This window comes from Bacillus rossius, chromosome 7 (assembly GCF_032445375.1).
Source record: "Bacillus rossius redtenbacheri isolate Brsri chromosome 7, Brsri_v3, whole genome shotgun sequence".
NCBI classification, from domain to species: Eukaryota; Metazoa; Arthropoda; class Insecta; order Phasmatodea; family Bacillidae; genus Bacillus; species Bacillus rossius.
Window position 1 is genome coordinate 36008972 of NC_086335.1, and position 13852 is coordinate 36022823.

The window sequence follows — 13852 nt, forward strand, 5'->3', positions numbered from 1 at the left end:
CAAACATCGGTTATCAAAATATCGCAAGTATTTACCGATGTCCGATATTGAAAAATGTGCCGATATTACCGATCTCCGATATCGGATATCGAATATCGGGCCATCACTAAGATAAAGGTTGTAACGTTTAAAAACGTCTAAAAAGAAAATTTACATGTCAGACAACTTCGTATTTCCGTTAATTAAATAAGTGGTAATGTCCGAATAAATATTATATTTCTACTTTCAAATACGTACATTGTTTTATATGGGAAAAATACCCACACAAAGCGCTCGGAATCTAGTTTTTTTTAAATCCAAATTTTGACGCCCTAAAATATGGGTGCGACGATTATGCGATAAAAGAGGGTACATATAAACCTGGTACCACAGAACGCTTTAACAGCTAAACCTTTCCCAGTGAAAATACAACAGATTATGGGGAAAACAATGCCACCTTACTACCATTCCTGACTCTACATTTAGTGATGACAGTAAAATATTGGTTCACAAATATTTTTGTTCTGTATATTAGAATATCCAAGCAGTGTTTAATAAACAGTATTGCAAATGATGGAACCTGAGGTTGAGCAATAGCACAAACTTTGCACTCTGTCGAGATGAAATCACAACCCGCCCGAAGGCTCAAGCCTCAGAACAACACCTTGGCGGGCTGAGTGGCGCCTCCACCCACCTGCACACGTCTGATCATGCCGGCGCCCTGAACCACACATGAACCAGGAGAATGGTGCACAGCATACCCGTGCTGCTGGCAGAGACCGCTCCTCCCGACCCAAACGTGAACACTTTGATGTAGTTTTCAGACTGGAGCCACGGGTTGGTGCCATCGTCGAAGTACATAGGGCACTGGTCCCCTGCAGAAACAATCATAAAACAAACCATTAATACATACACATTCACGGTGCGGGCCAAACGTTTTGCGAGCTGGGCTTCACAGTTTGATGGAAACACGTTGATCGGAACGAGGTTCTAAGAAACTAAATAGTGCAGGATCAGGACGGCCTGGTTATACATCAACTGATCCACTGTTCTAGAAACATTGATGTTTCTAATGCACGTATCTACATATCGTTTGCTAAGCACCACATGGTCAACATATTTTGATGAACGGATAAAGCACTAAAAGAAAAATGCAGCACTTATGAGATTTCCCAACCCCCTTGGCGGGGTCCCGCTGATATGCAGTTCCTTCCCCTTACTTCCCTTCCTGTCCTGTTTACCTCTCACGCTCCAAACCCATGCGCTGATAGCTCACAAGGTGTTTGGCCCGCACAATAAACAAACTTGAAACTTACAATGCACATTATAAGAGAGCTGTGTTTCAGACTCTTGTAAACATGGGGACCTTCCTTTAAACATGTGTTACCTTATTCAAAAAGTACTGCAGCATAATTCAGCACTAGTTATATGAACCTCCTTCCAAAACCAAACACTTTTTGACTTAATCTTATAATACCAGAAAAAAATTTTTTTTCAAATAAAATAATCGAAACTTTGCAACCAAACACAGTCAAGCGGGCAAACACTTACGTTCTCTTTCATATTCTGTCATGTCGACTGCCACAGCCGCCCCTTCCGTGTGGTTCCAGCTCGTCACATTTTGCTTCAAGTCGCAGAAAGGACCAAGGGCTTGAGACATCAGTACTCTATTCAAGCCTGCTCTCTGGTATACCTGTTCAATGGCAATAAACACACTCTATTCAAGTGCATCAGCCTCCACACAGTTGATAATCACAATTGTGCTCAATATGTACTAATTTTACAAGTACTTTAATTTTAAAATTACAATAAACATGAAATCCTCTATTTTTAAAAACAAAATTTTCTTTTTATAACACCAAAAAATCTTGACTCTATACATACTTAACCTTTTCTCCCTTATTAGATTTAAATAATATTTTTTTGCAATACTATCATAATTTTCTGACATTAAATAAATACTGCGTGGTGTACGGTTTGGACATATTCAAGATTCAAGGGCATGGTGACTATAGAATTAACATAATGTTGTAGTTATTGGTATTTTAGACCATTTTAGAAAATGTTCATATTTTATTTTTGTAAAGCCATTGTCATTTAAAATGTAGTTTTGGACATACGCCATTGCTGATTACACTGTATGTCTCAATAACAACAAGAAAGATAAATAAACAAACACAGAAAAAAAAAATCGGGCAATGACAAAAAAATTAATTCCCTGGAAGGAATTAGTAAAAACATTATTACTGCACAGACGGACACAGTGGGCAACAATGACAAAACAGTAGCAACAATAACAGTAAGACAATAGCAACAACAATAGTAAACAGTGACAAGACTATAGCAACGATTTCAGTAAAAAAAAAACAACGACCTTGGAAAACACAATGACAACATAGACACACACAGACAAACCCAGCAATGTGACAAAATGGACAACGACGACAACAGACAAACACAGTTCACTTCCTAAGACAACGGTTTTTAAATACGTAAAAAAATACAAAGTGCATACACCTCTTTTCCCTAAATTTTTTTAATAACCAAATAATGACCCAGTTAATATAAATAATAGTGTAAGTGTAGCAATGAGATTTTTTTCCTCTGTAAGAACCAAAACCATAACCGAGGTTCATTATGTAAAACCGAATCGGAACCAATCCGACCAATAAAAATCAGATCAGCACAACCTTACTTGGTTCACACACCAATGCTGTTTGTTGCTGCTATAAACTCATCAGTCATCAGTCATGTTCAGCAAATGAGGATCCCACCTCCAAGTTTCCTATTTAGTTAGTAATGATATTTATATTTAGCATCACCTCCACCTTAGGTCAAAGAATAGAATTTAAGTTTTTATTAACAACACGCATAAATTTCAAAATTGAAATTGTTGCAGCAAAATAAACTCACCCAGCATCTGTACTTGCTGAAGGGGTCTAATTCATCATAAGTAATTAGATATGACTTAAGATTTTCCTTCCAAAACCCAATGCACTTCATCCTGTAATCAGGTTCACCTGCAAAAGAGTTTTGTGTAATGTGACATGACAAAATATACAATTCAATTTAAAGAATTCTGAAATTTAATTTTAAATCCATTGCATTAAAGAACATTCAACTCACGCATTTGGAAAAGGTCACATTTCAGCAAAGAAGCTAATTTTGGAACAGTTGGAATACACAACTACATACCTAAATTTTAACAACATACTCTTACCTACAGCATTTCCTTCCGAGCTCTCATGCATCACAAAAGTTCAATTTTTTTAGACAAGACAATTATGATACATATATTCTAGTGATGGCCCGATACGGAAAAAAACAGATTCTGATACAGGTTTCCATAATTAATATTTTACAGATTCAATACCAATAACTGACATATTTTATGGTTTTTATAAAAAATATTCTGTCAAGTAAGTGCATTTAAAAAAAACTAATATTGTCAGCAAATTTCTTGCAACTAATGGGTTAACATTTTGATGCTTTCATTAAAAGCTCTCAAACTGAATATTTTGTTGGACTGCACTGCACAGGTCTGGTAACTTGCAACTGCTGACAAGATACCAGCAGTATATGTAACCATTTCTCATCATACATTACTGTCTACAGAAAAACTGGGTTTTATTGTGATTGGTACAGATAAACCTAAGTAACAATTCACCATAACACTATGTTTAGTACATAACCATCACTGTACCATCATATGACAGGCCGAGGGCTGGATGAGCTTAGTTGAAAAAATACATGCTCTGGTCTAAACTGCATTACTTATGCCTGTTTTAACCGCTGTTTTTTTTACTGCCTTTAAAATGTTGTCTCAGATGACAGATGACGCTGCATAACACTTCGGAATTTCCTCGAAAGGAGGTGGGGAGGTGAGAGAGCGCTAATGTAGCTGTTACAAGATCCTTCCCCCTTCTCTCCTAAATTTGTTTCTGCTGTAAAGTTGGCCCCCTCCCCTTCCCCCTTCCCAAATGTCAAAACATGCCACCCGCTTCCAGCCCAGCACTCTTTACTAAGTACTGTTTATACATTTGCTTTCTGAACGTCTTTTATGCTGCAGAGACCAAACTCTAAATCAGCAAAGTTTAAAAAGTAATGGAAATGCATACACAGAGTTGTAAAAGTTATCAGGCCCTTGATATATTCCACACACACACCCAGGCATCAGATTTCCTGAGAACAGATAAATGAGAAACGTACTGTAAATGTCGACCGGCCGTCCCTTGTAGTCCACGCTGAGGCAGTAGGTCTCGTCGATGGTGACTTCCTTCTGGTCCGTGTCGCAAACAGAGAAGTCGGAAATGTTCTGCTGGCAGTAGGTGGTGGGGCGGGGGGACAGGGTGACTCCGCCTAGGATGCGGGTCTCAAACAGGATCTCTCCTCGCTGGGTGAAGTTGAACTTCCCTGCCACGGGACAGCGCACCGGGACTGGGTTCTGTGCTGCAAGCATTAACACCAATCAGTTGCACAGACAGGATCCTTGTTTGAAGGGGCACAAGTTCTTTTTTAAGACGTATATTTTGCACTACATCCACAGACAGTAGCACATTGCTTGTGTACACACAAACACGTACATACAAAAATAAATATCTAGGGAGGAAGTTTACCAATATGACATATAATATCCATCTTTCTAATAGTAAAATGTTTCAGTAAATGTGTTCTATAACTATTAGAGGCAAGATTTTTATGATTATATTTTAGGCCAATCAAGTTTTTGCCAAACAAAATTATGGTGTATTTGTTTTAATTTTTAAAAAATCTAGTATATTCATAAATTTCAAAGAACTCTATAAAAAATAAACTAGATAAACAGTTAAAGAGCAGTTACTTAGCTAGACTAGAAGATTTCTAAAATGTTAGTGTAAAATGAGAAGATAGGTTAATATCGTATTATTTTTCAATTTTGTTTGGATGTTTATTTTGGGGAAATAGTTTTTCTCCATTTGAAAAATAAAATTTTTGTGTTACATAAAATGTGGTGCAGCTTCTCCTGTAAAAAAAATCCATCTTTTCTTTTTTTCCCCCCTCAATAAATAACCAAATATATGAAGATACAAGGCGTACAAATACAGCACAAAGAGCAACTTATTACATTTGTAGTGTTCGTAAATAAAATCAATGGGCTCTGTAGTAAAAAATAGTATGTATGAGACATATCAAAATATGTACTTTGTTATTGAAATTTGTTTCCTGTGTTAAAGATCTATAACCTTCTGCGTGACATTTTCAGAAATGGCATCAATTAACTCGCGTAAAAACCATGTCTCGGTGATAAAGTCAAGATACAAGTATCGGAAATTACTTGAAAATTAAGTCCAACCCAATTAACCCAGTTGATTTTTGTATTATTCTATAAATCAAACCTGTGACTCAAATGTTTGCTACCATTATGCACTACCAATTTTTGAAGTAAAATAAGCATTAAATAATTTTTTGTGATTATATTTAGAAAGGCATTGAATAAATGTTTTCGTACAAAATTGAGGTATGCAAATTATAAGTTTAAAATAAAATTCATTAAAAATGCTAATTTCACAGTAATAGATGCTAATTTTAGAGAAAATAGATGATAAATTTTCCAGCCCCTAGACATAATTATGCAACAATTTAAGTTAACAAATTTTGTAAAATATACCCATCAGTCTCAACAAAAGATGGGCCTAGATTCAAAATCTTGAGCCGCTGTAAGCTGCAGTTCACCTCAACTCTCAAGTAGAGTTCATTGTACTCTACAGGACAAAACTCAAATTTTTCTTAAAATCTATACTCTATACATAGTTGACATACGATCAGCATATTTTGTAAGCACTTCATAGGCTTAATCTTGTATTTACATTCTAATAGTTTTCCACAGAAAAAAAAAAAATAAATAAATTGTTAAAATTAACTTCTTTTTTACTACAGCAGCAATTGGAAATGTTAAGCACAAACCTGAATGTGATCAAATATTTCGTCTTTTGCTTAACTATCTAGTCAAAATGAAGGATAGCTTTGCTTTTTGTTTATAGCAAAAGGAATTTTAAAAAATGAGTATGATGGTTGAAAATTGCTGTTTTTTGAAGTTGGAACAATCGTTAACCAGAAAATGTTTGCAATTTTTGTTTCAGAAATGTAAAAATTAAAAAAAAAAAAACACCTGCATTTTTTGTTAGTATATCCATTCAATCGCGTGAAAATAAAGGAATTTGTTTAAAATAGGGGATTCTTTTTACTACTTATAATTAAACCTATGCAAATATTCAAATTTTTTAATACAAATATGAATAATGAACTATTCGTATTCGATTTGACCTCGAATACTAACACTTAAAAATAAATATTTGTTTACTTACGAATACTTAACGTAACATAACTCGTGAGTAATATATCAACATTCATTGCTGAGATGAAGTTATTTGTGCCATACAAATTACCTTTTTTGATGTTTAATGGGACTTAATCAAAAACATGAACAATAAGCAATGTTTTAAACATGGAACAAGTATTCAAAGTTTTTTTTTCCGCTACTGCTTCGCTAAAAAGTAATGGAAAAAATTGCGTAAACAATTCAAAACACAGCATATTTGTCATTTAAAACAAATTACTATTTGTATTCTTTTCGTCACACGCACCATAAGTGGGAAAAAAAAAATGTCAACAATCATGGACTGAATACCACAAACCACGGACACTCCATTGACATGGGCATTAAAAGCAGTAATTGTTATAGTCTGAAAGGCATAAAAATCGAGTCACAATCAAACTAACACCGTGTGATACCGTAGAAAATTACATGCTGTCTATATCTATGATGAAACTGACGTCTAGACTCAAAAATATATATTAAAAAACGTAAATAATAGTTTAAGTTTCCAGATGAAATGAACAAAATTGTGTTATAATATTGCTGAACTAAAATACAACTTACCTGGCTGCAAGTAACAAAGAAAACTCGTGAATAACTAGGGTCTAAAGACATAAATCTCAGCTCATTGAATCACTAATTTGGGAATACAGCATAAAAAAAAGATCCCACGTTTTTCGGAAAATAGATTGAAATGGATTTCCAGGTATTTTACAGTTCAAAAAGATTTTCTAGATCAATATGTAGAGTAGCACTGTAGCAGGTTTTGGAAAATAAGGTGAACTGAACTGAAATAAAAGGTTGGTTAGGTTAATCAAATAAAAATAGTATTTCATAATTTAAATATTTCAACAAACATTTTTCCATATGCTTATTGTAGCTGACTTAACTAAACAAACCTTTATTTTAGTATTATTTTCTAATTTTCTAGATGTTGCTACTACATATGAAGAAAATTTTTAGTGGGATTGTAATTTTCTATCTTATTATATTCAAATTCATGAATAATTGGATACTTGTATTCATTTTGAACTAAAAATCTGATTTGCACTGGCCTACTTCTAATGTTGCTTCACTATCCTGCAAAGGGTATTTTTCAATTCAGATTGCAACAAAAAAAAATTGAGTCAGGAGGACGATTATGTCTAAGGAAGCTGTAGGTTCAAAATCATTTAAAAAATAAGAAAAACTATGCAATAAATATACTAGATATTTTCTTAATTTTAATTTACTAAACCAAAATTCCCCTTGATTTTACAGGTCTTCAAAACTTCTGACAACAGGAAAATAAATATTTCTTAAAAATTTCTGCAACTTCTCCAGCTTGACTGTTAAGGACTTGACTCTACTAAAAAATGATCAAGTGTAGACTAGACTCGGTGTTATTATTAAATCTGGCTCATCTGTTGTTTAAACACATTGAAAATACTGTACCTATTTTAAAGACCATTAAGAAAAACCAACAAACTTACCCAAAAAGAGGTCGTATTTCCAGTCTTCTTTATTTTTGAACTGCACCCATGAACACACAGTATGAAAGTTATCTTTAATAACTGCAATGCCTCTTCTGAATCGTATTATGTTATGATGTCTAGGCACGAAGTCGAAGCAAACGTAATCCTTTTGACTAAACAGAAAATTAACATCACTTAGACAATTATCATTACACACAAGCACATTACAGTTTAACCAACCAAATATAAAAAAAGTAAAGCAAGACCTCTAGCATGCAAGCTATAAGGGTTGCTATGTTTATAATAATTTAATAATGCATGGTTGTTCATAAATTAGCATTAATAGGTACTATAGAGCTTTTGTTATTTAGGCATACTGTGATTATTAATGTAAAAAAAGAGAAAACATGGTAGCATATGTAAATTTTCTCCAGCTAAATGATAAAGTATTTAACTGTATTTAAAAAAAAGTGACTGACAGATAATGCTCAAATGTTAGGGTTACAGATATTTACTCTGACAAATAAGTAAGAAAACACACCATGTAAGAGGCATACATAAGGTCTACTTTTAGGGATGGACATATCAATTCTTCGGTGCTTCGATTCCACCGATTGTACCTGGAATCGGAACCGTCGATTCTCACGCTGTAAGGAGGAATGGAACCATGTAAGGAATCCTATCATATTTAGAATGGTAGGTTGTAAAAACTGTCAATATTTGGATGTAAAAAGGAATCACATAAATTGATTATTACCACAATTGCATATTATCCAGCCTGTAAGCTGACAATGTTCATGCAACTCGCCTAGCACTAATATACTAAAACCACGATAGCTTGTGTTATTAAACCTAGTGTGAATTTGAATCACGATAAACAGAAAATCTCTCATGATCAGTTACCATTTTCATTTCAATGTAAACGTTCACGGACGCAATCAATTATAACACTACAATCAGGACTGTTAAAGATCAAAGGCCAAAGAGAGGAATTCCACAAGAACACACAATCATGGATTTTGATCAGTTTTAAATATGCACTTTCGCAATACTTGCAAGCTTTTCAAATGTAAATTTTCAGAAAATGTACTTATATTTAGACCTCTTAAGTGTCATTCTTCAGGTTAACCTTCTGTTTGACTTTCCATAATTTCATTCAGAAAAAAAGTAAGACTGGTAATTAGAAACACACAACCTGGAATCGAGGGAAATTCTGTAATCAAAATCAAAGAAATGTAGAATTGACCCATCCCTATTTTCATACAAATATTACATATTTTACATAGACATCTGTGTAATGTTTCATTATTGACCAAATAATTAATTAAAATAAAACATCTTCAAACTATATGAACATAGACAATATATTTTATTTATGCTTAAATGCCACAATTCTTTTCTTAGTTAAGAACAATTTCCTTTTCCTAATATCTCTGGAAAAAAAATGGCAACCAAAGACAACATAATAAAACAAAACTGATGCATGACAGTGTACTTAATTTTTTCATTATAATTCAAATGTCCAAGAATGTGATATTTAAAACACCATTACAGTACTTAGCTTACTAAAAACATATCCGTAAATATTATGAATTCCCTTTCCAGTTTTTAATTTTTTTTTGACGTATGTTTCTTTTTTTGCCCGGAACGGAAAAAAATAGTTGTGCATGCATCAAAAAAGGAAAGTGACCAACCATCCGTCCACGGTAAGTCTGGCCATCATGTAGCGTGAGTCCCTCTTCTCCTGACACACGTAGATTGTCCGCCGGTACCGTCCCTCGTCAGGGTACCACGTTTCGATTATGTGCGTCTCGTTGATCTGCACATCTGCATCGATGTTGGCCGTGTTGATCCACGTCCCTGTGAAGTTCTGAGGCAGATGGCATCTCGGCTCCACTACCTCAGCTTTCACTGAAACAAGAAGTGAGTGTAATTCAATCTCGAGGTAAAGGCCTCATTTTGGTATGCTTTGCAATCACGCCAAAACCTAACTTTTTAGTGCAGTGAACATCTTCAATTCAACATGTTCGGGACCATGGCCATGCCTGATAAGTAGTGACTCCAAAAAACCATAAATAAAACTGACCAAAAGTGATGTTCCAACATGGCAAAAGCTGTGCACCAATCCTGTGTAAAAACACAAAAGTAGTATGAAAAATCAGTGTAAAAATATAAAATTAATGTGAAAATTCAGTGTAATTTTCTAAAAGTTGGTACCAAATGCTAATTTATGCCTTCATTTCTTAAATTGTTTTTCTTATAGCCTATGCATCAGTATGTGGCATTTAAAAAAAATATTTGTTACGTGACAGAAACTATTTCCAAAAATCTCTTTAAGTAATTAAGTCTATATCTCTACAGCCATCAATAAATTGAACCATCAAACTAACATAGTTGCTGTTGAATCATGCACACAAATGGTAAGTACTATCACCTGGCATTAACAAGATAGTACATACAAAATGTGAATGGTTTTAGATTATATGAATAAAATAAACTTAATTAAATGTTAACAAAGGGAGACCGGGCAAAACATATACGTGAAACACAAGGTAAGATGACTTTTAATACCATAAACAGTTATATCTTGGGCACATAACTATACAATTACTAAAACAAAAGTGTAAGCACATAAACAGATAGGTTAGTCAAGTATTAATATTCACTAGTTTTGGAAGTTTACCAGGAAGCAAAATTTTTCTCTACTTGAGAAATGACTGCAATTAAGTGTCAGGTCATACGCCAAAAACTTTAAGCATAAACCTAGGTCTAGATATATAATACGTATTAATTTCACATGTAATTAAACCCATCCTGTTTTTTCACAAAATAACCAAAGACATAAAAAATTAAGGATGAGTTACTACTCATAGCACACGTATCAAATTTATGCCAACCCTGGATTGTACTTGATTAGTGCTGATTTTAAAGAAGAAGAAGCAAAAGAAGAGTTTATCAAAATACTATCATATCTTAGTTCTTGTGTTAAATATCTACAATGTACCACATGATGCTATCAGAAATGGTGCCAACCAACAACAAAAAAAAACAGTATTTCATGGAAAATGTTAAGTTTCCAAATAAATGTTGAAATTTGACAAAATGTTGGCTATGCCATTTTTTCGGTCTTTACAGATAAGAATTTTGCACTGTTTTAACAAGCACGGTACTAGATTCGGAGTAATGCCCTTTTATGTTCACGTGTTTTCAATTTCCATGCACACTCAATAGCAATGACACTTGTGTAACTTTATTAATGCGAAGAATCAAAAAACTATAATTACCCTTTCCGTAATAGTTATACACTTCCTTCAGTGCCTATTTTCTTAAGCCTAATTAAAATTATACCACAAATAATATTACGTAAATATATTGTCCGATGCCTGCGTAGTGTATTCTGCCAATGGTGAGTATGACATGAAGATTTCGAGGTTGGTTAACCTCGTGCATGCCAAGCTGTTTAATAATTTAACAAAACGTTGTGACTTTTTGGAGTAGAAAAAAAATTGCAATCACAATTAACAACCAAAAACTTTTTGCTTCGTCACTGACTGGAACAGTAATGCACTATAACGTGAATGCAAAGTTCAAGATACGGAAGTGAAATACCGGTCGTTACCTGGTGTCACGTGCAACCTCTCCGGACTCTTCTCCACGGTCTTCAAGGTGTTGCATTCGGCTGTGATGGAGACTCCTATGTACAAGTCGTCGTCTCTGTTCTTCAGGAAGCACCTGTACTTCTCGTCTTTCCGCGACTCCTTGGTGTTCGCCACAGCGAAGAAGTGGTTCTTGTCGACAAACCAATCTCCCAAACAGCTGTATTCCACCACTTCAAACAAATTACAACCATAAATTTGCATACAGATTTAAAAATTAAAACAAAAAAAACTTTCACCATCATTAAAAAATAAATGCATACACCACAAAAACATAAGTTAAATTTGATCATCAATATGCAAAACGCATGGCTGCCTGAATGTTAAAGCAGCAGTTAAGTTGTTTCAAAGAGTATTAGTACTTATACTAACAAAGAGAATGGAAGAAGCAATGCATCATATTTGGGTATGTGAAAGGCTTTGTAAATATAACAGTTTTCAAGAACACAATTAAATATGAACTCAGCAGAAGATTGGAGAAAGTTAAGTCAAGGAGGAGTAGGAACAAGTAGAAATTAGATTATGGAATAGAGGTGCAAACAGGAAAAAAAAATTAATGTGATGGCAGAGGAATAGTAGAAAGACTTTACTAGGATGACGTAGTGCTACTTAGTGTATGTGATGATAGTATTTTCTCTATTATCTGTGCTACTGTAGAAGATTGCAGCCAAGCTATTAGGCATGCAAAATTGTATCTCATTACAATTATTTTATGAAACATCAGTATTTTGTTGCAAGAATTTAGGAAAAAACAGAAAATCACATTTAGTCCATGCAAAATGTCAGTACACTAAGCAGACAGTCGAACATTTTTTCCTAAAAGGTGGTCATCATAGAATAATTAATTAAAGGTAACTTCACCTTCTCTTTCTTGAACTGCTAAGATACAAAGCATTTTTCCTTAGTCTTGATTGACATTGAAAACTAAAATAGTCTATCGCGTATAGTGTAAAAAAGACAACTTTTTAAATTCATTATACACCTCTGACTCACATACCCCGAACAATGGGTTCCGATAAATACTTGCGCTAAGTGAATTCGCGTCACGCGAGTTTGGCTATGCTAGCCGGCTGGTGGATATTTTCGTTCAAAACGTGGCTAAGGAACTTGTGTGGATCAGGTAGAAAACATTTGGCTATAAACGAAAGATATAAGAACAATGCTATCCTGAACTGCTGTGATATGTTTTTGGAGTAGATACAGGGTTCCTACAGCCTGAGTCAAATTTATTTCCCTGACTTTTCCCTGACTTTCCCTGACCAATTACGAAAAAAAAATTCAGTTTTACAAAAAATATTGATGTTTTAACTGTGCCCTAATTATATTGGCCTCCTCCTTTCCTTAAGTTAACCGTACCACACCTTAAATATAAATATCAGAAAGCACACACAAAGCACAAACTTTACTAAAACTTCCATTTTTGACATGAATATTAAAAAATTCAAAACACTGTGATTCAATAAATATGTAATTCAATTACAAAACGAAATGTTAACATGTAACAAATAAATTCAAAAAATTTGAAATACTAGTTACAGCAAAGCTCTTTTTTTTTTCAAGTTCTTTTAATTCCCTTTCCATTGCTTCCTTTTTTTTATTCTATTTCCCTCATAATTTTTTTTCTTTCTTCTACTAACTCTTTCACTTGTTTTTCTAACAATCTCTTTTCTCCCTTTCTTGTTGTTTCCTCACTTGTTTTCTGTTTTCTAAGTTCCAAATAATCTTGATATCGTTTTCGAGCACTTTTCACATAATCTAACATCCTTTTATCTATTTTCACATTCTCAATCCCTCCTGCCTGTTGCACTATCACTGTCTTTTCTAGCATGTTTTCAACCAATAGTGACTTATTAATTGAAAAACCCCCTTCCACAGTTGCATTACCATGGGAGAGCACAAGACATATCTTAATTACTTCCCACAGGTTTTTGTACACTTCACTTCCTCTCATGAAGTTTCCATAGGTACTATCGAGTCTTGCCTCCTCGTTATTTTTGCAGTGTTCTTGAAGCATTTCACTAAGTACAGATTTCTTCATATCACACAAGTTACAGTATTCTTTTTTAGCCTTTTCTGCAACTTCATCATCTATTTTGTTTGAAGCAAGTAGCTCATCTAAAAGAAAAGAAAACCTTTTCTGACCAAGCGAAGGTGAGTGTTGAATAATCGAGGGATCTAGAGAAGATAATCCTCTAACTGCTTTGTACTTCAAAGGACATCTTTCTTGAAGTTTGGCAGTCATGGCTGTCAACATACCCCGACATTCATGCATAAACTCAAGCTTTTCTCTTTCCGTTACAGAGGTTGATACTTCTGCAAGAAAACGTTTTGCTGCAAATCCAACATCAACTTTATTGCTTAGGATCAAATTGTCTGATTTTTTTTACATCAATAGAGAGCAGATTTGT

The 13852-nt window shown here is 34.1% G+C and overlaps 1 protein-coding gene across 2 annotated transcripts in view; it reads right to left on the bottom strand.

The window, feature by feature from the left end:
- Positions 1 to 13852, bottom strand: part of LOC134533812 (uncharacterized) — a 42062-nt gene that overhangs the window by 7637 nt on the left and 20573 nt on the right. Inside the window, exons 6-12 of one of the 2 annotated variants that reach the window (XM_063371494.1) lie at positions 11408 to 11617; positions 9483 to 9699; positions 7807 to 7961; positions 4189 to 4428; positions 2893 to 2999; positions 1531 to 1672; positions 741 to 854 (exon numbers count right to left, since the gene is read on the bottom strand). In XM_063371494.1, the coding sequence (XP_063227564.1) occupies positions 741 to 854; positions 1531 to 1672; positions 2893 to 2999; positions 4189 to 4428; positions 7807 to 7961; positions 9483 to 9699; positions 11408 to 11617 (1185 nt within the window). Of the gene's footprint in view, positions 1 to 673; positions 855 to 1530; positions 1673 to 2892; positions 3000 to 4188; positions 4429 to 7806; positions 7962 to 9482; positions 9700 to 11407; positions 11618 to 13852 lie in introns of both variants that reach the window. The other variant, XM_063371493.1, reaches the window with a different exon arrangement.